Source organism: Cajanus cajan, chromosome 5, assembly GCF_000230855.2.
Source record: "Cajanus cajan strain Asha chromosome 5, NIPB_CcT2T_4, whole genome shotgun sequence".
Taxonomy (NCBI): Eukaryota; Viridiplantae; Streptophyta; class Magnoliopsida; order Fabales; family Fabaceae; genus Cajanus; species Cajanus cajan.
Genome location: NC_138521.1, coordinates 66,668,697 through 66,696,319, shown reverse-complemented (window position 1 = coordinate 66,696,319; position 27,623 = coordinate 66,668,697). Strand labels below are relative to the sequence as shown.

General features: G+C 27.8%; 2 protein-coding genes across 2 annotated transcripts; one reads left to right on the top strand and one right to left on the bottom strand.

Annotated features, from left to right (window-relative positions):
- The first annotated feature begins 9,165 nt into the window (after positions 1-9,165).
- Positions 9,166-13,659, top strand: TBL5 (TRICHOME BIREFRINGENCE-LIKE 5). Its single transcript, XM_020351845.3, has 5 exons — positions 9,166-9,693; positions 11,199-11,391; positions 11,802-11,995; positions 12,469-12,627; positions 12,843-13,659. Exons 1-5 carry the CDS (start codon positions 9,221-9,223, stop codon positions 13,174-13,176), a joined length of 1,353 nt encoding a protein of 450 aa, XP_020207434.1. The 5' UTR covers positions 9,166-9,220; the 3' UTR covers positions 13,177-13,659.
- A 10,926-nt stretch (positions 13,660-24,585) lies between these two features.
- LOC109811034 (homeobox-leucine zipper protein HAT22) lies at positions 24,586-26,362 on the bottom strand. Its single transcript, XM_020374670.3, has 3 exons — positions 25,941-26,362; positions 25,566-25,645; positions 24,586-25,296 (listed from the first exon to the last, which is right to left on the bottom strand). Exons 1-3 carry the CDS (start codon positions 26,250-26,252, stop codon positions 25,071-25,073), a joined length of 618 nt encoding a protein of 205 aa, XP_020230259.1. The 5' UTR covers positions 26,253-26,362; the 3' UTR covers positions 24,586-25,070.
- Between the last annotated feature and the right edge of the window lie 1,261 nt (positions 26,363-27,623).

Genomic DNA, 27,623 nt, shown 5'->3' with positions numbered 1-27,623 from the left:
TGAATCAGAAATCTTATACAAACACATTTATAACTTGTCTCATGTAATGCTAAATTTTTTGCATTATTAGATGAAGTGACTGTTATGGTTTTATTTTATAGATTGACATGAAATGGTTGTATCACCACTTCTAAACAAATATCCTGTTTGTGATTTATCATTATGAGAATTTGACAAATAACATATATCTACATAACCATTTAGTTCTAGTTTGGAAATATTTGAATATAATAACCCCACATCTATTGTACCTCTAGCTCTAATATACGAAGGATTTGCTTAACTTCATATCTTTGTGTCGCTGAAGAATTATATCTTGCTAACAAATTGACAACAAATGTTATATCAGGTCATGTATATAATTAGCAAAATAAGTTAGAACTCTTATATCATTGAGATATGGTCCTTCAAGACCAAATATTTCTTCATCCTTTTCTTGGGATCTAAAGATCCTACAACCATCGGAGTGCACAATGGATATGATTTGTCCATATAAAACATTTTAAGCACATTTATTATGTAAGCTTCTTGATGCACAATAATTCCATTTTCTAAATATTCAATTTGTAGTCCCAAGCAAAACTTTATCCTTCCTAGATCCTTCATTTTAAATTCTTTCTTTAAACAATGTATTAATTTTGAAAACTCTTCAGGAATTCCAAAAATGTTTATGTAGATATTGTTTTAGTCCATATAGGGATTTATTCAACTTGATCGAATAATCTTCTCTAGAAATTGCATCATTGGACAAATTAAATCCTTCATGAAATTTCATATAAATGTAAGCGTCTAGAAAGTCATACAAATATGTTGTAACTACATCTATCAGATGTAAATTAAGTTTTTCATATACAACCAAATTAATTAAGTATCGAAAAATACTTGCATCCACTACAGGTGAATATGTCTATTCAAAATCAATATCAAGTTTTTGTGAAAATCCTTCAGCAACTAGTCTTACTTTGTATTTCTTAATTTCACTATTTGCATTTAGTTTTTGCATAAAAACTCATTTATATTCAATTGTTTTTACACCTTTTGGTGTATGTACTATTGGTCCAAAAAAATTTCACTTAGTAAGCAAGTCTAATTCTGCATCAATTGCATATTTTCATTTTGATCAATTATTTCTTTGTTGACAATCTTTGATGGACTTTAGTTCTTGATCCTCAATATTATTTATTACATTTAGTATTATATTATATGTAAATACATCATCAATATTGACATTGTTTTAGTTCCACCGTATTCCATATCCATGACATAATTTATTGAAATCTCTTCATTTTCAATAATTTCAGGTACTTGAGTTTCTCTTGGAACTAAAATATTAGTTATGCTAGAGGAATATTTTTGAACTTTTACATCCTCAATTTGGTCATTTTGTTCTTTAACTCTCTTTTTTATTCGAAGATTTTTATCTCTTGAACCAATTAGTCTACCACGTTTTAGGTGTATTTGTTATTGTTTGTAATATTAGACTGTCCAACAAGGACTTCAACTTTTATTGGATTATTAGCAGTTGGTACATATGACTTAGTCACCCTTTTTAGATATGTGAATACATTTGGTAATTGGTTAGCTAGATTTTACAAATGAATTATATTTTGAACTTCCAATTCACATTATTTTATAGGAGGATCAAGATAAGATAGTGATAATTCATTCAAACTAATATCTTTTTTTAGTTCTTTTGTTTTCTCCCCCTAATGTTAGGAAAATTAACTCATTAAAATGACAATCGACAAACTAAATGTAAATAAATCTCCAGTTAATAGTTTAAGATATTTTATTATAGATGAAGATTTATACCTAACACATACTCCCAACATTCCTTGAGGACCCATTTTAGTTTTTTGAGGTAGGACAACTGAAACATATATAACACACCCAAAGATTCTTAAATGAGAAATATTGGGTTGTTCACCAACTATAAATGAGAGAATTTGTGATAACTTGTTGATCTAATGCGAATTAATATTGCAGCATGTAAAATTACATGCCCCCAAGTTAACATTGAAAGTTTTGATATCATGAATAATGATTTTAGGCTAAAAACCTAATTTGGTCCCTTATAATCTTTTTTTGTTTCAATTTAGTCCCTCATTAATTTTTGGTCTCAATTTGGTCCCAAACTAATTAATTGGTTTCAATTTAGTCCCATATTAATTAATTGGTTTCAATGTGGGACTTTCCGTCCAAATTGCTTTAACGGTGTTAACTTTTGGCCACGTGGACGCCACGTAGATGCATACGTGGATGCCACGTGGATCAAAATTTTTTTTTAAAACACCTGGACCCAGAACAGCCCGTTCTGAAACCGGAACGGGCCGTTCTGGGTGCACTTTTGGTGTGTTAATTTTGCATCCGAAATGACCCGTTCCAGGTGCAAAATTAACACAACGAAAATGCAACCAGAACGGCCCGTTCCAGTTTCAGAACGGGTCGTTCCGGTTTTATTTTATTTTTTTTATATATAAATTATTAATAATTTTATAAAATATATATTATTAATTATATTTTAATTATGTTATTATATCTAATAAAATAAATATATTAATATTTTTTTATATTTTATTTTATTATGTTTATTTTATTAATTTTTATCATTTTATTCTTTTAATCTTAAATAAGTTGCAAAAAATTATAAAGTGATATTTAAATATTTCTTCAAACAGAAAGAGAAAGAAAAAATTATTACTCTATTTATAAGATAATTATATTTTATAAAAATAAGTAATTTTAAAATTTTTACCATAAAAAAATATTTTTCAAAATTATTATATTTTTTAATAAAATTAATCAAGAATATTGGTTTAATTGCATTTTATATCTCTCAAACAATTGTGCAGTTTTGTGATCTCCAAGATTTTAATTGCATAATTTTAGTGCTTAAAGAATTACAATTGCGCGATTTTGGTCCTTCAATTTTTAATTGAACAATTTTAGTCCCTCGAATATCATAATAGTATGATTTTTGTTTCTCCCATTAAAAATTAATAATTTTAATATATATATAATGTTTTGAAATTAAATAATTATTTATCTATTCAAATTAACATATATTATAATTTTTTGTAGTGTATCAAATGATATATATTTATTATTACTAAATAAATAAAATTTATATATTATTAATATTTTAATATTACTAATAAATTAATATCAATAATATTTTTCCTATATTTATAAATAAACTAATAATTTGATAAATATATATTAATATATTTTTACAAAAATATAAATATATAAGATCAGATATATTTTTCTAATTAATATACTTATATTTTTGTAAAAGTATATTAGTTTATCTATAAATATATTAATAATATTATTGATATAATATCAAAAATTATAACATATGTTAATTTGAATAGATAAATAATTGTTTAATTTTAAAATATTATATATATATGTTGGATATCAGCACATATCAATCAGAATCTGTTGGAAATCAGCATATATCAATCAGAATATTCAATTGTGATTTGTAAAGATTTAATGTTAATAAGATCAATTTTATTTCCCCTCCTTTAACTATTTAGATACAGCATTTATAGGGAGAATTATTTCCCAGATTTTTAGGGATAGATTAGTGTGCAGATTTATTCCCTTGTATTCTATTTATACCACTTTTGTATTTTTCCCAAATCAGAGAAATATACATTGTATTTTTCCGCAATATATATATATATATATATATATATATATATTAAAATTATTAATTTTTAATGGGAGAAACTAAAATCGTATTGTTATGATATTCTTTATTAATTTTATTAAAAAATATAATAATTTTGAAAAATATTTTTTTATGGTAAAAATTTTAAAATTACTTATTTTTATTAAAATATTTATTTTATTAGATATAACAACATAATTAAAATATAATTAATAATATATATTTTGTAAAATTATTAATATTTATATTTTAAAAATAAAAAAAAGTTAAAACCGGAACGGCCCGTTCTGAAACCGGAACGGCCCGTTCTGGTTTCACTTTTTGTGTGTTAATTTTGCATTCGGAACGGGCCGTTCTGAATGCAAAATTAATACACCAAAAAAGAAACCAGAACGGCCCGTTCCGGTTTCAGAACGGGCCGTTCTGGGTCCAGGTATTTTAAATAAAAAAAAATTATCCACGTGGCATCCACATGGCATCCACGTGGTATCCACGTATGTATCTACATGGCATCCACGTGGGCAAAAGTTAATTAACTCCGTTTAAATAATTTGGACAGAAGTCCTAAATTGAAACCAATTAATTTTTAAGGGACCAAATTGAAACCAATTAATTAGTTTGGGACCAAATTGAAACCAAAAATTAAAATGAGACTAAATTGAAACAAACAATTAATATAAGGGACCAAATTAGTGTTTTAGCCATGATTTTATGATCAATTTTAAACGTTTGATGAATGATTCTTTCATTTTATGTATGAACATGTGCTATCGGATGTTCAATATCAATTTCCATGGACATACAATACTCATTAAAAGAATGAGATGTGAATTCACCAGCATTATCCAAACGAATTTTCTTAATTGGACAGTCAGAAAAATAAGCTTGTAATTTAATTAGTTGAGTTAATAATCTCGCAAATGTCTGATTGTGAGTTGATAATAAACAAACATGCGACCACCTTGTTGATGCATCAATTAAAACCATAAAATATATAAATGGTCCACATGGAGGTTGTATTGATCCACAAATATCACCTTGTATTCGTTCTAAAAGTAAGATAGATTCATTCCCAATTTTTGTTGGAGATGATCTAATTATTAATTTCCTTTGGGAACAGCGGTACATGAGAAAATATTGGATTGAAGAATCTCCTAACTTTTCGATAAGAGTTCGCATGAATTTTCAATTATTTTTTACATCATGGTAGATCCTGGGTGACCCAATTAGTCATGCTAAACCTCAAATTTATTTTGATTTGCAAGTTTTTGGTTTACAATAATATGTGTTTCAACTATATTAATATACATGTAATATAGTTCATATGAGAAAAAAAATTTTCAATACTTCATTTTTATTCAAGTGAAATTTCGTAATATAAAAATATTCTACATTTTCTTCATTGTTTGTTTCTATATGGTACCCATTTAAATTATTACCCTTGAAACTTAATAAATTTCTACAAGACTTAGAAGAATATAATGCATTTGTAATATGCAACTTCGTTCTTCATGGTAACAATATATTAGCTCTTTTAAAGATTTCAATTATATTTGAAGCACCAGATATAATACTAATATTGATTTCTCACATTACTAAATTTGAAAAAAAAATTATCATTCTTGAAAATTGTGAGTTGTTGCACTATTAGAGAGACACATTTTTATTATTGATGTAGTGTCAATACTCATTTTTCATAAAAAAGTTAAATGTAAATAAGCAATATAATAACATTTTAAATGATAATAATCTACTAAGAATATATATATACATAGTTCAATAATATCAAAACATAAAAAATATTCAAAACTCAATAATAAGAAAGAAGAGAAAATAAAAAAAATTATTTCTGGATACTCTCATCACCAATAAGGTGATTAATTTTTTCATTTGGATCAACAAAGAAATCAATAACATCTAAGTGAGTAACATCCATATGACCATAATCTGAACCACCGTCTTCATAAGTAAAATGTGTCTCTATCTTTTTCTTCTTATTTTTAAGTGATTCTTGGTAAATTTCAACAAGATGCATTTGTGTACGACAGGTATGTGACCAGTGACTCTTGCCACCACAATGATAGCATTTGTTTTCCTCGTGTCTGTTACCATGTCCACCCGTTTCCTTCTTATTTTTTCCATTATTTTTCCACTTCTTGTGTGAAAAATTGTTATTTACCTCATAACCATGACCATAATTGCCTCCATAGCCACAATCATGACTATTTTCATAGCCATGACCACGACCACGATCATGAGTTTGTCCATTCTATGTTGCTACATTCACTTCTAGGAATGGAGCATAACTTGATGATCGAGCCTCATGATTTTTCAATAAAAGCTCATTATTTTGTTTAGTCACAAGGAGGAAATAAATTAATTCAACATATTTCTTAAACCCTTTTTCTTGATATTGTTGTTGCAGGAGTACATTAGATGGATAAAAAATGGAGATTTTTTTTTTCTAACATGACTTCATTAGTAATTTTTTCTCCACACAATTTCAATTTATAAATAATCCTAAATATTGCATAATTTTATTCACTTACATATTTGAAATCTCATAAGCGTAAATGCATCCAATCATAACGAGCTTTTGGGAGAATCACAATTTTTTTATGGTCATATCTTTTCTTTAAATTGTTCCAAAGAACATGTGGGTCTTTTATGATAAGATATTCAACTTTTAACCCTTTGTGAATGTGATAACGAAGAAAAATGATAACTTTAGCCTTATCTTGATTAGATACTACATTTCCTTCTTTAATAGAGTCTTTACGACCTATTGCATCTAATTGTATTTCAACATCTAATATCCAAGATAAATAATTCTTTTCCATAATGTTAAAAGCAACAACTTCAAGTTTTACAATATTTGACATGTTTAATACTTAAAATATTTATCTTGAAAAATATAACTTTTTTTCTAGAAAATCTTCATAACTTTGTCTTGCAGGTTGAAACACCAATAGATGAAAGACTATTGAACTGATAACATGTTATGAAAAGAAAGATAAAGTAAAGAGAACAAATAAAACAATATGAGATAGATAAAAAAATCTGACTAGTGTATTGTCTTTGAAAAAGACTAGCCTATTTATAAATGAATGTGATAGTTGAACAATTACATAAAAAAAGGATGTAACAAAAATATAAATGGTAATAATTGACATTAAATATTGACATTCACTAATTGAACTATCAAGTATTATTCATAACACTTAGAAGGAAGTTTCAAAAGCAAACTACTTCTAAATGATATGTTAACATCACTAGAATAAAAATACATGATGATGTCAGCATTGCTTAAAATTCAAGCCAACTCTAACGGACCTATTTTAGAGTTTATAAAAGGAAGACAAAGGGAATTGTTTGAAATAAGTAAGATAAAAGAGAGTCATCAAAATACAAACTTTCATAACTATAATCTGTGCTTCATACTCTATTTTCACGGATCTCATCTTCTACATTTGTAAACATACGTGTAATAGAAGAAGAAAAAAAGTGAGAATACTTTCTTAGTGGAAGTTCCTATCCTAGGAGAGTTACATAGAAACCTTTAACAATTGTCAAGGCTTCTCAAATCTGTAAGCACATTTGATTGCCATTCTTGAATCTAGTATGTGGAGGGAAAGAAAAGGTAGAAAAGTTACAACCATTTGGTTGTGGTTTGACTCATAATTGTGGACTGTGAGAGTAGTTTACTAAACAGGTGTTGAGGGTTACTTAGCAGTTGGCTAAGGGTGATTACACAAATAGTATGTGGTTGGTCTGTGTAGGGGAAATCCAACAGGTATTAGTGGTTTACTCAACAAGTGTTGAGAGTTACTTAACAAGTAGCTAAGAGTTTATTATTAGAGTAGTTATTATTGATCGTAGTGAAAAATCTCACGGTGTATGTGAGGACTAGACTGAACGTAGTCCAAGGTTGGATGGACCATTATAAATTTATATTTGCAATTCTCTTACCTTATCTCCTTTACTTGCTTCAACTATTTATTTTTAATTATAAATGTAATGCATACTCAACTGTTATGTAAAAATCAGCTAAATTTTTTTATAAGAAATAACCAAGTCTATAGAATCACAAGCATCAATTTTTGAAGAATTACTTCATAAAAAATTATTTAGAAACAAACTTTGATAAAACTAAGGTGATAAAAACATTCAAAAGCACCTACTCTTGATTATCATAATTTTATAAAGACTTAATCTTTAAGAAACGGGACAATTCAAGCTTTTCTCTTGTTGGTTAACATGTACTTCACCAATCTTCCAAACCAACTAAGAGATCGTATTTTAGACACTCTGGTCCTAAACACTCATGAGGCGAAGGATACTTTCACTTGGAAGGAGATCCTCCTGATTAATACTCTGGCCGGTGGGGGTATAGATAGCTTATTAGTTCTGGTACCACGCAGCATGACACAATTTGGAGAAAGAAATCTTTTCTTTGGCTTGCATAATGCATTTCACCAAGCACTACCAACAAACCAGAAAAGATACGATAATGACCTCACCCAGATTAGTGATCGTCCAAGATGCTCCAATTCAGTGGCGATGAGATTGGCAGATGGATCTCACAGGATTTGCTCACGGTGATCGGCTATAGGTGGCATTGCAAGCTTGCTTAGATGGCCTGTTCCACTGTTGGGTTCTAGGCTTGAAAGATATTATTATTGAAACAACTTGCATTGATGCGGCACAAGCAATACAAGAGCGTGATGTAAACAGAAGAAGAATAAGAAGATGACATATACACTCAGAACTTATTACATGGATTAGAGACCTAACTCATAAACAATGTAAAGTTAAATGAAAAAACAAACAATATCTTATGCCACTTAACCCCAAATTTCACTCTTGAAGCTTCCAGCAAAGATATGTTAGGAGTATATTAGTTTTTATTTTGATCTTTGTCTTAATTTCTTTACGGTACCACAAAAAAAGAAAAGATTTATAGTAAATCCAAAGTGATGGTCATACAAAAACAATTTTAGAAACATAATTAAAACTAAAAAGTTCAACACACTTCGTACTAGTACGTAAACGAGATATTAAATGATTGTAAATAATTATTTAAAGAGAATATGAAATTCTTTTCACATTAAAAAAATATAATAATTTATTAAAAAATGGAGATAAAAAATAATAATAAATTTTGATATCTCATTTAAAATAAAAATAAAAATAAATAACTCAATTTATAATAAGATTTGAATTTTATATTTTATAATTTTTTAACATCAATTATTTCTTAAAACTAAAAATAATAAATATTTTAAAAGAATTTGACTCCAATATATAAATAAAAAAAATAAAAAAATGAAAATGATTTTATCAAAAAGATAAAATAAATCCTAAAATAAAGGGATTAAAAGTGTAATTCAGACATATAAACAATTAATTTGGTAGGTTGTTTAGAGGTTATTAAGGAATGTTTAAGAATTAGCATGAGTGTGGTCCAATGATTGTCGTGGAAGAAAAGGAGATGCGTGGTAATGTTATGTTTGAATTGGGACAGAAAGGGAGTGAAACATGGTTTCCCACAGCCACAAGAGGCCTTACACTGTGGCCACCCTCTTCTTCTTCGCATTGTTCCTTCTCTCCATCTTCCTCTTCTTCTCCACCAGAACTACTTTCCAACCCGCTCCCTCCATCCACTCAGATCTTTACCTCCGCCTCCAACCTCTCCAACCTTCTCCTCCGCCGCAGGAACACCAATTGCCCCTCGCCACCCCAACCCCACCTGCCGCTGACATTGACGATGTCACCGACGCCGAACCAGATCCCCAACCGGTAACGGAAAGTGTTGGCGACGATGCAGCGGTGAATTTGAACAAGGAGTGTGATTTGTTCACGGGAACGTGGGTGAAGGATGAGAATTACCCCATTTACCAACCGGGGTCTTGCCCTTACGTCGACGAGGCTTATGATTGCAAAGTTAACGGAAGGACCGACACTCTCTACACCAAATGGCGTTGGAAGCCTGATGGATGTGATCTTCCCAGGTATTCTTCTTTTATTTTAGGACCACATACAAACTCTTATTGCTACTTCATTTGCTAATTTATGTTACTCTTTTGTTCTCTCATGTTCATACCAGCTTATAGGGAATGAATCCTCTTGCATTAAAGGAATTAGTTGGAATTAACCTTGCTGCATGCCAAATTAATAATATTTGGAGAACCATCCTGTTATTTTCGTTGAGCTTATCAGGCTACCCATTATCCGGCGTTATCCGAGCACATGCAGATGTTCTATCTTGCAAATTTTACACTTAAGATGTCTAGTCCTGGACCTAAAACGTGTTTATCGAAGAATCCACATTCTAAGAAATAATGTCAAAATTTTTAAGAATGATTGTCTTAATATATTCAAGTACGAGGATCTCATATTTTAGGAATGTTTAGAGAGAGTTTGAGTAAATTTCTCTTTGCATAAACTTGATATGGATGTTCCCCATGGGGGACCATCTTGAGTTAAACAACTTTTGCGTATCAAAACATCTCAATGAGCGAATTATTGCTGAGCATCTAATTTTAATGTATCAGACTCGGCTGCAGATTCGTAGGTGATTGGAGGAAAATGAATTTTCAGCACTTGGATTTTTGTCTTTGGGCTAATTTGGATTGAAGGGCTCTAGAAATGGTACCCATACTTGTGAAAATTGAAAGAAAAAAAAATGTACCTAATTAGTTTGGTTCTCTAACACATGGTTTCTGTAGCAATGTTTCAGGCAATGGGATCTATATATATTTTTTTTTTGGAAATGTTTACAGATTTTTGAACATTTCTTCAGATGCTGACAAGTGGAAACTCAACTTGAAATATCAAGAAGCATATTCTATTCTTTCCATATTCTTAGAATGCAAATTAACCCGGCATCATGATTTTTTGACTGTAAAAGGAAACTGGTTTTTTTTATCCTTTCTCAGTTTATAACTTTTGACCATCTCATTTATACCATCTCAATAATATACTTGAGCTGTTAACATATGAGTAGACCTATAAATCATCATGCATACTTATAGCATTTAAATTCCATTGAAGCTTAGCTGGGAGTGGTATGCTTTGTTGTTAATTATTTCCACATTTCACCTTTAAAAATATTAACTGATGGTCATTCAATGTGTGCTATTTCTTTGGTTGATAAATGGAAATGCCGAATCCTGTTCAGTATGACATAATGAAGCAGTAACTGATTATTTTAGTTTCTCTCTGTATTCTCTTTGGATATTGTTGACCACTAGCAACGTGCTGTTGTTATTAGGTGGCCTTCAGGCAATGGTTTAGCTATATCTCACAATTTTTATTTTTCTCATCGGATTTTCAACTTTTAATTTTCTTTTAATAAAAGCATCTCCTACACTCTAGCGTGATGTAACAGTTAATTACTTATAGTCACTAAAGTGTTTTTCAAACAGCTATCTTTTGTTTTTCATCTTTTAGTAGTTTACTGAAAAATTAACTATCCATATCTGCTTCATTCATTTCTTTCCAATATTACTTGAAGGTTTAATGCTACAGACTTCTTGGTGAGACTGAAGGGTAAAAGACTAATGCTGGTTGGAGATTCTATGAACCGGAACCAATTTGAGTCCATTCTTTGCGTACTACGTGAAGGCCTGCAGAATAAGAGCAGAATGTATGAGGTACACGGACACAAAATAACAAAAGGAAGAGGCTACTTCGTTTTTAAATTTGAGGTAAACTTTTCTGTTTCCTTGCATATGTAGTTTCTTCTGACTTCTAAGAACTAATAGCAAGACCTGCTTTTATACTGTTGTTTTTTCTTTTAGATTTTTTTTTCTTCTATTCAATTTTTTTTTTCTCTAAATTTGTCTCTTCAAGGTCTGATTGACTTGAATTAAAATTGTTTGCAAAGTATAAATTTATCCAGCAGATGGTGAAGTTTCTTTTCTCTCCCAAAAAATGAATTCATCTATCTTACAAGTTAAAACTCCATAACTTCCTATAAAGTAAAGTATTTGTATAATCATGTGAAATTTGCATACAAAATGATCAGGCCAGCTGGACTGCATTATTTTCCTGTATCAAGCAAATGTGGATGACAGACTGCAGTTTGTTGTACTAAGATTTTGGAATGCCTGGACAGGACTATGATTGCTCAGTGCTATTTGTGAGATCTCATTTCCTTGTGAGGGAAGGAGTTCGTCTTAATGCACAAGGGAGCTCAAATCCTACATTGTCAATAGATCGGATTGACAAGACATCGGGTCGTTGGAAGAAGGCTGACATTCTTGTCTTCAATACCGGACACTGGTGGACTCATGGAAAAACTGCTCGAGGGTTAGGATGCAATTATTTTAAATTTTTATTTTGATTGATCAATGCGTTGAAAATTGTATGCAAAGAATTTTGGAAACTGGTTATGTGTGTTTGTTTGCTTCCCCCTTGTTTATTGAACTCTAGCTTGGTTAAGCAATTAAAAGATTCATGCTAGCATTTGCTGCACAAGAATGCGACCATTTATTTTAAACTTCTCTTGGCAACAAGGAATATAAATATTGATATATAATGCACTATCAAAAATTATGTATTAAGAATAGTTGTACACTTTTATCTAACCTTTTTGGTTTTGCCACATTTTTGTTTTCCTTTATACTTGAATTAGTTTTTATTCATTGCTATGAGTTGGTTTGTCTTTACTCTTTCATTCCTTTGAAATTAAGAAGTCATCAATCTAAAGAAAGAAAGAACAATATTCTTAATTCTTTTCCAAAAATCTAGCAAAAAAAAATGATAGTGACTGATTTGTGCAGGATAAATTACTATAAAGAAGATGATTATCTATATCCAAAATTTGACTCAGTTGAGGCATACAGAAAGGCTATAAAGACCTGGGCAAAATGGATCGATGACAATATCAATCCACGGAAACAGATTGTTTACTATCGCGGATATTCTAATGCCCATTTCAGGTATTGATTTTTCTATATTTTCTCTGACATAAAATCCTTATCTCCTTCCCTTCCCAGTTTATTTGCTATGACATGTTTCTGTAAAAGAAATCAAGACCCAATTGTTTGAGCATCATAATGGAGGAAAGAAAAATAGAAGAAAGAAACCAATAGTACACGACCAGTCCACTAATAGCTCTTTCAACCATATAACATTGTTCATGAATCTTTGACAGAGGTGGCGACTGGGACTCAGGCGGGTCATGCAACGGTGAAACGGAACCGGTTTTTAATGGATCCATCATAGATAACTATCCTTTGAAAATGAAGATAGTGGAGGAAGTGATCCAAGGTATGAAGGTTCCAGTAAAGTTATTAAATGTGACAAGGATGACCAATTTCCGCAAGGATGGCCACCCATCTGTGTATGGCAAGAATACAATGGGTGGAAAGAAAGTCTCTACGAGGAAGCAAGATTGCAGCCATTGGTGTCTTCCTGGGGTCCCTGATGCATGGAATGAGCTGATTTACGCCACTCTAGTTTTTCAACAAACAGATTCAAGGAACTGACTTACATCACCTCTACAAGGAAGCAAGATTGCAGCCATTTGTGTCTTCCTGGGGTTCCTGATGCATGGAATGAGCTAATTTACGCCACTCGAGTTTTTCAACACAAATTCAAGGAATTGACTTGCAATCATCTTTATTTCTTGGGGCTTACTTTTTGTGCAGCAAAGAAGGGGGGAACACTGAACTTCTTGGGGCCTTGACTCACATTAAGAAGGTCATAGAGAACCAAAGAAAGTGTTTTTTTACCCCCTGTGGTACTTTATCATGAGATTAATTGTTCGGATAATACGGAAAGTGTACTTTATAGCGCACATAATCAAGTCAAAAGTTAGTATGATATATAGTGATGTCATTTGCTCATTGCTAAATCTACAGGAATTGTTGTGTGGTTAATGTCGGATTCTCGAGTATTACTAAAAGGTATATATTTTTTTTTATATATATATAATCAACTCAACATGGGACACGGTGTTGTTAATTTTACTTTGTTATTTGTTAATTCGATTATGGTTTTAGAGTAAGGAGTTTGATCCTGAATAAGGCGTACTAGGGCCAGCTTACTAATCATTGATGATATGGTGATTTGAGCTGACAATTAGTTAAACTAGTTTGAAATTAATTTGAGATTTAGTTTGACAATAAATATGTAGATTTTTTTTAATTAGTGAAAAATAGTTGAGAAAGAATAACATCTCATGACTATTAAGTATGGAGTCAATGACATGCTGAAAATTTTCATGTCAAATATGTTGAATTTGATTGGTGAATTAAATGAGTGAAAAATTTTGTTAAATAAATGAGATGATGAGATGAACATGGGTTATTTATAATTTGATTTTATATAATGCCTTAATATATATCTAAGTTCTCATAAGTAATTTTTTTATTCTAAATAAATAAATACAAATTTGAGACAATCATAGTTTTAAATTTTATCAAGTATAAAAATAAGAGTATGTTTGCATAAATTTTTGCGTAAACACTTCTAGAAGAAAAAAAATAGGAAGAGAATGAAATATGTTTCTTTATAAGCTAAAATTATTTTGTGCATAAATTAATTTGTAAAAGCTTTTTTATATAGTTTCTCCAAAAGAAAAATACCAATAACCTTATGCATAAGATAATTTTAACTTATGCAAAAGCTTACTTCAATTTTTCTACATATTTTTTCTTTCCAAAAGTTTTTTTTTTGAAAAAAATTATTCAAATAGGTCCTATGTCAAAATACATTTGGTTTGTGTGACATAAGCTAATGATTTTAATCAAGTTGTTTGCAAACTTGAATTGAATAAATTTTAAGTGAAAAAAAAAATTATTGAATTTAAGTTGAGCTAAATCATTTTTTAAATTAAATTAAGTTTAATTTCACTTGACTTATTTATTATTCTAATGGTTAAGGGTAAACATGATCCAACCTACATATGGATCTAACTCAATCTTTTGTTAATTTGGATGGGTTCAAATATTAAAATTAGGCTCAACATAATTTTTAGGATAGATTTGAGTTACACTTTGGATCGTCTCGAATTGTGCTTCATTCTTTTAAAATGTATAAAATTTTAAAATAATTATTTTAATAATAATTTTTTAAAATAGAAATACCTTTGTGTACATTATATTATATTTATAATGACATTAAAGTATATATTGTAAAATGTATCTTGATTTAAGTTTTATATCTATTTTATTTCATAATTTAACTATGCATGTGATAATATTGATATACTAAGTTAAAACATTGGATTGATTCAATCTCGTCTCATATATTTCGAGTCTTAACCAAGTAGGATTCAGTTTAATAAATAATTTGGTCAATTTTTTTAGCTAAATAAATATAAAAATAAACTCATTCCTTACTCATCCTTACTAATGGTGATGGATAAGTAATTTCAACATTATTTGATTTGAGGATCTATCTAAGAACTAACACATGAAAGTTTACTGCACACCAATGACTCATAAAATGAAATTCACATTTTAATGTATTTTTATCAATTACATTTAGATATCCTAATTATAGTTTATTCTAATCCAAACAGTTTAACATATAAAGATCATAAATCTCCCACTATATTGTCACTACAAGTTAACTTCATCTTCATCATCCTTAATTGATTAAGGAGATCTAGTTGACCCTAAATTATCAAAGCTTAACATAAATCAATGTATTTTAAAAGAAAAATACATGAATTTATAATTCCTAACTAAAAGTTAAGGATTTGTTAGAATAAACTTTTTAATAGGTATTTCTAGAAAGAAAAAACAAAAAGGAAAAATGAAATATCTTCTTCCATAAAATAAAATTAGTTTATGTATATGTTAATTTGTCAAAGTTCTCTCATATAACTTATCCAAAAAATTATAAACAAGTAAATTTTTTTTTTCTTTGTAAAAGTATTTGTGATTAAGTTTCTTCAAACAGGTCCTAAGTATATGTTCTAATAAATTTTGAATTTGAAATATATATATATGTGTGTAAATTTTATTATCATTTTAATAAAAAATAATAATTAATAGTTATAATTTATATTTTAAGCATTATTATTTAGTTTGAAGGAATTAAAAGCAACTATATCAGCTTACCAGGATCAACTAATGATAGAAATTTATACGATATTATGTTCACTAGAACACCACTAAATATAACCTAGAGCAGTAAGAGTGTAAGACATTTTCACCGATCAGGTGCATTGATCCATGTGATACGATTTTAAGTAAAGTAATACGATTTTGCGGTTTTTTTTTTTAGAACAGGTGCATTGATCTGGACTAGCTCAGGAGGAGAACGAACCGATTGGACTATTATTGGGCAATCACTTCTGTCCATGTCATGACAAAATATTGCTTTAACTACTTATGGGCTGCGGGATTAAAGTCCAATTTGCTGAGATACAAATTATTTATTTATTTATTTATTTAAACTGTTAATACAAAAGAAATGCATGTCTAAATTAATTTAATTATAATTTTTACATTTTTGATAGAAATTAAAAGTATTTTTTTATATAAGACAATCTTATCCAAGTTGAATTTGTTCGCCAAAAATGATAACATTTTTCTTTAATTATTTAATACAATTGTATACTCAAAGTTTACATATGATACTATTAATTATCTTGAAATAATTTCACAGGAAAGTTAAAAATTTCGCCCATATAACTAAAATAGTTATTTTGTGTCCGTGCAAGTTAGTATAAATGATAAAGGGTATGAAAGGAAATTCATTTTTTTCTCATAGATGTGTGTTTAAATACTTCTATATAAAAGTCATTCAAAATCTTGTTTAATACACAACTAGGACATGAAAATCCTTGATGCCTTGAGTATTTATGACTAAATAAAAAAAAATAACTAGTTGGTATTTAAGTCCATCTAGTAATTATCTAGATCGAGTCTCTTAGTATTACTTCCCCCAACACGCGAATAGTGCCCAAATCTCACAAGAATAATACATGTCATCCCCTTTTTATTGCTTTTATTGACTACATACACAGTGTTTTTACGATTATCATAATATTTGATTAAATAATCAGATCACATGGGTCAGAAAGTAAAATATCATTTAAAAATACAATGTAATGAAGTACTTCATTCTCAATACATGGACACTGTGATGATTATTAGATTATATTAAATTTTATTTTGTGGTTTATGAATTGTAATTATTATTAGTTTTTAGATTGATGATATAAAAATAATATTATTAAAATTAATTAGTAAAATTAGTTATTGTACTGAAAAATAAAATTAATAATTTTTAGGTTTATTATTGACGACTTTCTATATATATATATATATATATATATATATATATATATATATATATATATTGGAGTGCGTTCTTATTTATGACCGGATGTTTATAGAAGCACATGTCCTTAACATCAGCAGTGGGCTTAACAAATGTTAAAAGAGAATGGATATGCACTACAATTGATTTTATAATGAGAATAAAATAAAGAAATTAGAGGCGAGCAAGTTGCATTGATTGAATTTTTACTGTTAGTTGGATTGAATATTTTCATCATTTTTAAAAAAATTAATTTATGAAAATTAATTATTTTTTAACTTTTATTTTGTATTACTAAATAAAATAAAATAATAGTAACAATGTAAAGTTATTGACAAATAAATTATAAATTTATATTTTATAAATATATGATTATAAATTAATTGGTGAGATCTATTTAATAACTTTTGTATAGATACTAAGTTAATTAGAGTCTCGGAGGGATTGAATATTTATAGAGTTTTTATAAAATAAAATATTAAAACTGAGTGAAATACTGTATTATTGTTGACAATCTTAGTATAACTACAGTATAATTACATCGACAATCTGGTGGTTAATAATCAATGACAACTTTTGCCATTGGTGATCACCGATGATAAAGATGCAAGTATTGAACCATGATGTTTTTTTTTGTCTGTCGAATATAGCTACCAAAACCTTCATTTATGACTGAGATTTGTTCATTGGTAATCCGTCAGAAAAAACGCAATATAGACAAGACAACATTATAGCTACACCAACGATTTTTGACCGAAGATAATAACATCTTTTTCTTCTAATGTCAATTCACCCCTCTTTGAGTTTGTTGACCATTTGAGTTAACAACAAGCTGACATATTCAATGAAGCTTTATGAAAGCAATTTCACAATCCCATGTACAAATTGGAAGAGTGTTCACTCCTCAAACTTAAGGAAAAATAATTACATATATAGGATGATTTGCTACTCAAAATCCTAGGTATAAAACAAAGAGGAGCACTTAATTTTTTCTGTTTAGGGTTTAACCTAGTATTTTAGTTCCGTTATATAAGACAAAAAACTTATTTTAGTTAATTTAATTTTGATAAGATCGATTGGATTTAAGAGAATCTATAAATAATGAGGATATAATTATGAAAATAAAAATTAAAAAATGGGACATAATGAATGAAGACCGACATATTATAAGAAAAATATATTTGAACACTTCAAAAAAGATGATAAAATTGAGATAGGATTGAGATAGCAATTGAGATAGGATTCAAAGCATTTTATATTTGAATTATGTTAAAATTTTTATAAATAAAAAAATTTGACAGAAGAGAAAAAAATAAAAAAATAAAAAAAATGATAAATGATATGATGTGATAAGAAGAGAAAAATAAAAAAATATAAAAAAGTTGATTGAGTGTATAAAAAAAAATGAGATGTCCAAAAATAAATTGCATATAAAAAAAATTCATAAACTGAATTAGTTGGATTTATATTATACTAACAATAATGTAATGAACTTAATTTCAAGAGTGACATAAAACGAGACTTGTGATTTGCGTTTGTGGCGGTGCAAAGGGGACAAAAAAGCCAACATTGGGTGGGCCATGCTCATTGCTCAAATATCAAGAAGGATCTTATACGAGTGTTTTGATTCATTGGTTTTTCGCTCGGTGTGCTGTGGAATTGGAATGAACAAATCAATAATTCGGGGTACCCCTCCTTCTCTATATTATATGTATGCATAACCAGAGTCCAATTCAAAGGCTTAAGTTTGATGAGCTGAACAATTCAATTAGGACAACCTTCCAGATTACATATTGTACGATGAATTATTAATTTTCCATGAAGCAATGGCTCTTTTCACACCACTGTGTCATGCATGGTATTAATCTTATTTGGTATTATTCAATTGCTACGAAATGGAGTTGGTGGAGGCTGATGAAAGGGATGACCAAATGATTGGTGACCAGGATCATTGTTTATGCTTTCTTTCCTTCTTTCTCTCTCACAATACTATTGCCACCTGATGATCTCTACTTGGGTGGACCTTAATCCCCTGTAATAAAAGTTCATGACAAAAAAGTAAAACATGGGAAAAGTGTACCATGATTTTTAGTTATATATAAAGAGAAATTCTATGGTACCCATCTTATTTGAGAGGGTACCGGTACAGTTTTTAATATTTTATATTTTTAATAATTTATTTAAATAATATTTATAATATTTTATTCTTTCAATTTTTAAATTATTTAGTTATTTTATTTTTTATTTTATATATTCTAATTTATTTGCAATAATATTATTATATATTTAAATAATTTAATTTTAATAATTTTTTAAGTTTATTTTTATTTTTTCACTTAAATTTTTTGAATTTCTATATTTTAATTTTAATAATTTTTTAAGTATTTTTTTTTGTCTTTTTGTCATAAATTTTTGAATTTCTATATTGTAATTTTAATAATTTTTTATTTTTACTATTTATTAATTTTTCTTTTTTTTAATATTTTATAATATTATTGAAATCTTATAATTTTAATTTTTATAATTTTATCTTACTTTTTATTTTATAAATATAATTTAGATTATTCATTTTATAATTAAATTAATTTTTTTAAAAAATTTTATGAGTTTACATAGAAAAATGTATTGGAACCCCTCGATCTTTGAGGGTACCGTAGCAACTCCCATATATAAATTTCAAAGTGGAAACTGTTCATTCCTTCACAATTTTATAAATAAATTGATCAACACGAACAAAAGTCAAGTTTCATTTGTTAAATAGAGGCTTTGCTTAAGCCGCAAGATATATCAACCTGAAATCTTGCACATTGGGAAATGGGGACCCACGTAATATGTTGGAAGAAACCTTATAATGCTAAGATACGCCACGTGGCCACCACTACTACAATCGAAACTCGAAAGAGAAAAGAAATAAATAATATACTACTACACACGACCTTCTTAATTTTATATATTGACGTATTTATCAGTGTCATATTAGACCAGTATTATTGTCGTATTGTACGGGCGTGCTTTCTAGAATAATTCTTGTTCAACGTTGAGGTCAACTTACCTTTTAATCTTGTTTATTGGTGTTATTAAGTGTGTATTATAATACGACTTTAATTTTGATATTTTGTAAGTTTTTTTTTCTTTTACGGTTAATGTGTGTGTATCTTTATATAAAAAATAAACAAATGTACTTTAATAAGTCCTTACTTATAACGTTAGTTAAAGTATAACCGCTTTTAAGGAGTACTAATCTTTTTATTTATAGAAATCAGCAAGACTAAAAGGAAAAAACCCTACTACACGTACACAAGCACTGCTCAGTCTCTTCAATTTACAAAGATGTTAACTTGCTAGCTGATAGTCAAATATAATGGTAGCTAAGTTTTAGTTATTGGATTTCTCATTCATTAAATCATAACGTATTCAGTTACTCTTCAATTTAATTCGCTAGATTTATTAAACATAGTACTAACTATGATCAATTAACACTGTTTAAGAAATTAATAAAGAAAAAATTCTTTTAAAAAAGATAATAAAGTACATTATAAACAAATTAAAAATGTTAGAAATGTGTTAAAAAAAGTATAGCCTACGTATCACTCAATAATATATATATATATATATATATATATATATATATATATATATATATATATACATAATAATGGATGGTGTCCTTTATGACACAAACTAAATTAATTGATTGTAGCTTAGGACTTTCTGGGGCTTGCTCGTCTTTTGGGTCATAGGTGTGACATAATGTTTAATTGTTGGCACTTGAAATTTGAAACTAATTATTCTTTGTCAACTAGGTAATCATGAACCTTTTCCTATACAGATAAATAGTTCCCTTTCAAAAAAAAAATGTTTTGAAATAAGGCAAATGGTACTTCATGTCTTAAAGTTATTACTAATTCTTTAATAGGGTACGGTTAGTAAAACCCTTAAAATAGTTATCATTTTAATAGTAGTTTATATTCTAAATCACATATAACCATATATATTATGTCTAAGATGATCCATTATTTTTATAATGATAATAAATAATGTCATAAATAAATAAATAAAATAAGATAAAATTAGTTGTTGTAATATTTTGATAATTAAGTTTATAGAAAAAACAGAATGTCGTATCAAGTGTTCGACAATTCATATGTTTTGTTAATGTCATATATATATATATATTGTTCTATACTGTATTCAATTTATTGAGTATTGAGTTACAGGCTAATCTCTTTTATAATATTGCTACTGAATGTTACGGATCCAACGGATTTTTGTATACGACTAGTTTCGTTATTTAATATTAATAAAAGGTTTTTGTCGTTCTATTTTAATTTAGTAAAATAAGAAAGCGTAACCTCTTTTTTTTTAATTTATTTAGAAAAGTATATCAAACTATACATTAATTAACGTAATAAGATTTATTTGAATAAATATTTCTTCATAAATATCTATAAAAGAAAAAAGAATAACAAAAATAAAACATGTTTCTCTAATATTATAAATCAATTTATACATAAGTTATTTTTTTATTTTATTTTATAAAAAAATAATAATTGATGGTGATTATGATAGTGAGAGGAATGAAACTCATACTATCTTTATCACGCCAACTTTATGTCTTTCCTCCCAAACTGTTATACTAACCTTATAACTTTTATGCATAAGATATTTTTGTAAAAACTTTCTTGTATTATTTCTCTAAAATATATTTGTAATTTATCTAAAATTTAATTTGTGAAGAAAATTAATAATATAATATTATTATTTCCATTTTTGTTTTAAATATACTAAATATCTTTTAGTAGCAAATTTTTGGTCTTTAACAAATACTTAAATCCTAAATTCTTCGGATTTTTTAAATAAGTTAAATTATTCTAATTACTAAATAAATAAATTTAATTGTTATTTAAGACTTTAAAAACAGATGTGCGTAGGTTGTTAAATTTCAATTGCTTATATAAAAATGTTTATCTATAGCTCCTTTATTTATCTTATTCTAGAATATAATTTAATATTGTTGGCTTTTTAATTTTAATGTGAGTTATATTAACATATAGATAATGATTAAGGTTTAGATAATTAAGGTGTTATGCATGATGTTATCAAAAGTTTTTGAAATTAATTATCAGTAAAATTAATTAGTAACAATTCGTATCAATAACAAAATTAAGAAAAAATGTTGCTATGTTGAACTTTATGTATATGAACATTTCAAAATAATACATATATTTATTATAATGTTTAACTACTAAACCATGTTTTACGATAAATAAATAAATATATATATATAAGGAGAAATTTACTTTCTTTAAGAATAAATTTTGATAATTTATAAACTTTTAAAAGATTTAAAAATTATTTAATATTTTATTTTATTAATTTAAATTAATAAATAATCAAAAAATTATTTTATATGTTGATTTGAATTAATGAAGCAAAATATTAAATATTTTTAAAAATTTTTAAATATCTGCCAGTTTGATTTATACAATATAAATTTTTAATTTAATAATTAAATTGTTGAAATTTAATATAAAATATAAATTATTGATAGAAGTTAATTTAATAAGACTTATTCTTTAAATAAATAGATTTCTTCTTTCATTCCCTCTCTTTCTATAAAAAGAGAATAAGAGATCCACTTATTTCAAGAATAATTATAATTTTGTAAGAAAATTAAAAATTATTTAATATTTTATTTTATTAATTTAAACTGATGAATAAAATATTTATATATATATATATATATATATATATATATATATAAAATGTACCGTCAATTTTATATATTCTTATAATTGGTTATCTATATAATTTAGATCCGGCCGGACTCATTACATGCATATTTTATAGTTAACTTCAATATGGTCTGTCATTATTCATTTGATTAACAAATTAATAAAACGTAAATGTTATTCTAACATTAATGTTATATAGTTTAATAGAAAGAGCATTGATTAAAAGTAAAATGAATAATTTAATGAAATAAATATTAGAAGATAAAGATAATTCAATTTCTAATTATAATAAGTATCACAATAAAATTCAAGAATTTAATAAAAAAATGTTTAAAAATCTTTTGAAAAAATGTTTAAAAATCTTTTGAATTAATTCTTATAATAAAACAAAGCTATTATGCAGCTATATATATTGAGATTTGGTAATATAATACCTATACGTGTACCCATGTATAGAATTTTTTATTTATGAGAAACTACACTTATACCTAAACTTAGACAATAATTTGATAGACAAATACCTTACTTATTATAAATAATTTTTATGAATATTAATTGAACAGACTGGATTGTCAACCTGTAAAAAGTGTTTGGAGAAAACACCTTTCTGACATCTATATCCAAGTTGGGTAATTGGGTACCCCCTTAAAGTTTCTCTATAACCAATTAAATTTGCATATTGGGTTGTTTATAAGGCCATCATAAGGGCACGCATTCTGTGTAAGTAATGATTTGTTTTAGATATGAAGTATTGGCACAGTGGCACTTATATATGGTTGGATGGCTTAGCAAATCCCATCCATTAATTTCTCTAAATGGCCATTGGACGGTCCCTATTGTGACTTGCAACCTAATTGTGGGTTGGTTCAGTGACCACCTTAAGACACAACACAAAAGAGAATTGGTGGTGCGCTTATAATTAATTAAATGTGACATGCATATATGCCTTCTCAAATCTCAATACACGTGAGGTGACGGATTAGCTTGGTATATATTATTTCAAAGATATAGTTTTAGGATCGTTGAGATATATAGTATATATTAGTTAATAACGATCATCTTTTTCTATTGAACAACCACATTTCTAAACGCGTGTATTATTTTAAGTATTTTTCTTGATTGAAAATGTTGGAGACCATGAAGAGAAGTATATCATAAGTTATCTATATACAATTCCAAACCCGTCAACAAGAAAATTGTGGTGAAATTTCGGTATGACTTCCCTAGGACCACCCACAAATAATATATATATATATATCATCAAGACTTTATATAATTAAATTCTTTCCTCATAGAATAATGAACTTATATCTCTCTCTCTTAAAATTACTATAAGTTGACTAATGATTCGTATATATGGATATAATTACTTTTTTATATTTAAACTCATTTATTCTATTTTGTCAATTGATATCTCTTGAATTCTTTCTTATCACATCATTTATTACATATATAATTTTTTTCTATTTAATTCTTCCTTTTTATTGTTTATTTTTCTTCTTCTTTGATCTTCCTTTCCATTTTTATCTATAAGTGTATTTAGATAAAAAAAATTTAAAAGTACTTATAAAAAAAATGAAATTAATTTTTCATAAGTTAAAATCAATTTATACATAGGTTAATTTATAAAAATTATCTCATATTAACTTTTTTTAAAAAAAACTGACTTATATTCATTTTTCTTTCTTATTTTCTTATAACCGAAATTTTTATAAATAAGTATATCCAAGCTGTCTCTATATATGTATAGATCTTTCAAAATGGGTTGTAAGTTGGAAAAAATATATTTGAATACTTCAAATACTACTAAACACCCAGTAAGAGAGAGAAAAGAAAACACTTAAATTGGTATAAGGGATATAATTTGACAAGAGAAGAAAGGGATAAAATAAAAAATGTTAATAAAATATTTAAAATAAGATGATGTCCAGAAATCATTATTCTCGTAAGTATATGATAACTTATACGTACACCCAACTCTCACGTCATATGGATCACAAATACAAAACAAATCCTATCTAGCTCAGATTCAATATTCCAACTTTTAACCCTAATCTGTAATTAGTGGACTGACTTAGGGAATTGTTTTCTCTTGGAGTTTCAACGACTCAAAATTTTATTCCTTATCCGTACACCACACACAGGCAAAAGCAGAAAACTTTAACGAAAATGTGGCAAGTTAATTTTGATCAATTAGTATAAATTGAATCAACAAAGAGACACCCGATTATGTGATGTGTGTGTGGGGACATGAGGAAATATAATATGTACTTGTGTCTTTCCTTGTAATCAGAAAATGGATGCTCCATATGATATATTCCAATATTTTCATCTAATGATCGATCAATATACCTATCAATTTAATTTAATTAATTTCTACCCTCTAACTCTATATTGTTCTTTCCTAGTTTCTCGCACGAAGAACACATAGTCAGAGTCGTAGTTTTGGATAGTTGAATGCATAACTGCGACGGTCCAACCTTAAGTGCACGTAGTTCCTGCAATTCCCTCTTCAATCGTCTGTTCTCATCACTTAGATTTTGACAGTGCTTTTTCAAAAACTCCCGGTCCACTTCTGTCTGTTTCAGCTTCGTCCTGAAAATTATCATTATTTAATATAATTTATAAACGTTTCTCAAATTAAATTCTTAATTGCCACAGGTCGATCCATATAGTCAACACAATAAATTAACTATTAAATAAACAAATAAAACTGTAGAAAACTCTGTTTTAATTTCTTTTTTCTTTCTTTTTATCTCTACCCCTCCCCAAGATTAGGAGACAACCCAGATAATTATTTAAATCAAAGCAAAATTGATGAACAATAAGGTATTGAAACGGAAACTACACGATATAACACGTACCTTGCTCTTCGGTTCTGAAACCAAACTTCAACTTGTCTAGCCTTTAAATTCAATTGATCAGCAAGTGCTTGTTTCTGAACCTGCATGTGGAAATTAAAACCAAAACCAACGCATAAACTCCTCTTACCACGTCGTACGAAACAAAACTGATAAATTAACATGTATGATATATGTATGCAACAAAATAAATAATATGCCTTATATATATTAGTGACTTGCAGCGTGCAATTTAAATTATCATCCGTAAAATTAATTTATCGAAAATATTTCTAGAATATTATCCTATGGAATTTAATTATATACACGCAAACACACATAAGTATTTAGGAAAATATAGCAATTAAAATGAGAAAAAGGGTTGTTAAGAATGAATACCGGATTAAGAGTGCTATGTAGTTTGAAGCTGTTCTCAAGCATGGCTGATTGCTCCTTGGAAAGCCTCAGTTTCTTTCTGCAACCGCTGTTGTTGTTGTTGTTGCTGTTATCAGAATCGGTGCTCTTTTCATTGGGGTTATCAGAATCAATATTATGATTCACGTTCATGGCTTCTTCTTTTGGACAAAGCTCAAACGCTAGGTCAAGGCACTTCACAGGCTTGTTCTCTTTATGCTTAGCCCTTTTAGGAACATGCCCTCCCATTCCCAGTCCCAAACACAACCCAGTGATGCATTCTTCATCGTTTTCCATTGCACAGAGAGAGAGAGAGAGAAAGGGTAGAGAGAAGGAATTAGAGTTGTGTGAATTATAGTCAAATGGGAAAGTTGGGTTTTATGAAAGAGGTGGATTTAATACAGATTTTATTGTTGGGTTTGGTCTTGGGTCATAGAGATTCAATTTCAATATCAGTTATTATTGGGCTACTTGCCTTCATTAGAAAAAAAAAATGTGTATGTAGAATAATTATGGTACTAATTAATGACGACTCATGTATTAAATGTAATGATAAAAAAAAATGGGAGACGAGTAAAAGCATGCGTTATTAGGATTGTGACTCATTTTAGGAAACAAAAACTTTTCTAAATGATAATGGTATTATATATACTAATATATTATTGGTACATGATCATATTATACTAATATAATTTGACAAATTCATTTTTTTTTATGTGAATTCAAAGCCTGTTCGAGTCAGCTTCTTTCCCAGTACTTTCCTATGATTTGCGTTGTCTTGTCTTGACAGGTGGGTTCCAACAATATTCATGTTCATGCATCATTCCATGCGTTAAATTAAAACTGTTATAATTGGCCCAAAAGGCTGAAACACGTAACCAGAAAAATTAAACCAAAATAAACGAATGAACAATAAGAATAATGTGAAACTGTTAATCAGAAAAATTACTACCACGCTGTCAACATTCACAGATCATGAAGGCATGCGTTCCTGTTAATCTATTGGAACTATGAGTCTATGAGGGGCATTTTGGTAAAGTGGTTGGCATTAATTTGGAGTTAATGGTGTGGCAACTGAAAGGTTGACATAAACTAAATCACTACACGTTTTTTAAAACATAATTAATGCATGTTTAGAAAAGGATCTTCAGTATTGATTTTAAGTTTATGGCCTAGATAAAATCTAATTTGTTGATTTAAAATTAATGGTAAATATTCTTTCTATACATTCTTATTTTTACCAAAATGGAAATACACGACACATGGTTAAAGATTTGTTTTTTTTGTTAAACTGAGTAGTTATATGATTGCTATTTCCTGTAAAAATTAATAAATAAATTATTGCTATTTAGAATTATTCAGTAATTCAGTGTCATCTCCTTCTTACCATCATTTTTATCCATTAAAAAAAATATTCTGAATTTCATGTAGTCCCTTTTTTCATTTTATAACACGCTTCAAATCAAATTAATATTCTGAATTGCATTTTGTTACTATATTATATTCAGAATCTGGGTTTCCTAATTTCTAACTACGTAATTTAGTTCTATAATTTTAGTTTCATATATTTGTCACTAAAATTGTAATATTATAATTAAATTAAATAAATAACACAATAATTAGTTAATATAAATAATATTTGAATTAAATTTTATTTTTGTCTTGTTT

Coding starts and splice junctions, on each gene's coding strand:
- LOC109811034 (XM_020374670.3), bottom strand. CDS start 26,252: ATGGAAAACGATGAAGAATGCATCACTGGGTTGTGTTTGGGACTGGGA. Junction 25,646..25,940: donor TACATAGCACTCTTAATCCG/GTATTCATTCTT, acceptor TTCCACATGCAG/GTTCAGAAACAAGCACTTGC. Junction 25,297..25,565: donor TTTCAGAACCGAAGAGCAAG/GTACGTGTTATA, acceptor GATAATTTTCAG/GACGAAGCTGAAACAGACAG.
- TBL5 (XM_020351845.3), top strand. CDS start 9,221: ATGGTTTCCCACAGCCACAAGAGGCCTTACACTGTGGCCACCCTCTTC. Junction 9,694..11,198: donor GATGGATGTGATCTTCCCAG/GTATTCTTCTTT, acceptor TATTACTTGAAG/GTTTAATGCTACAGACTTCT. Junction 11,392..11,801: donor ACTTCGTTTTTAAATTTGAG/GTAAACTTTTCT, acceptor ATGCCTGGACAG/GACTATGATTGCTCAGTGCT.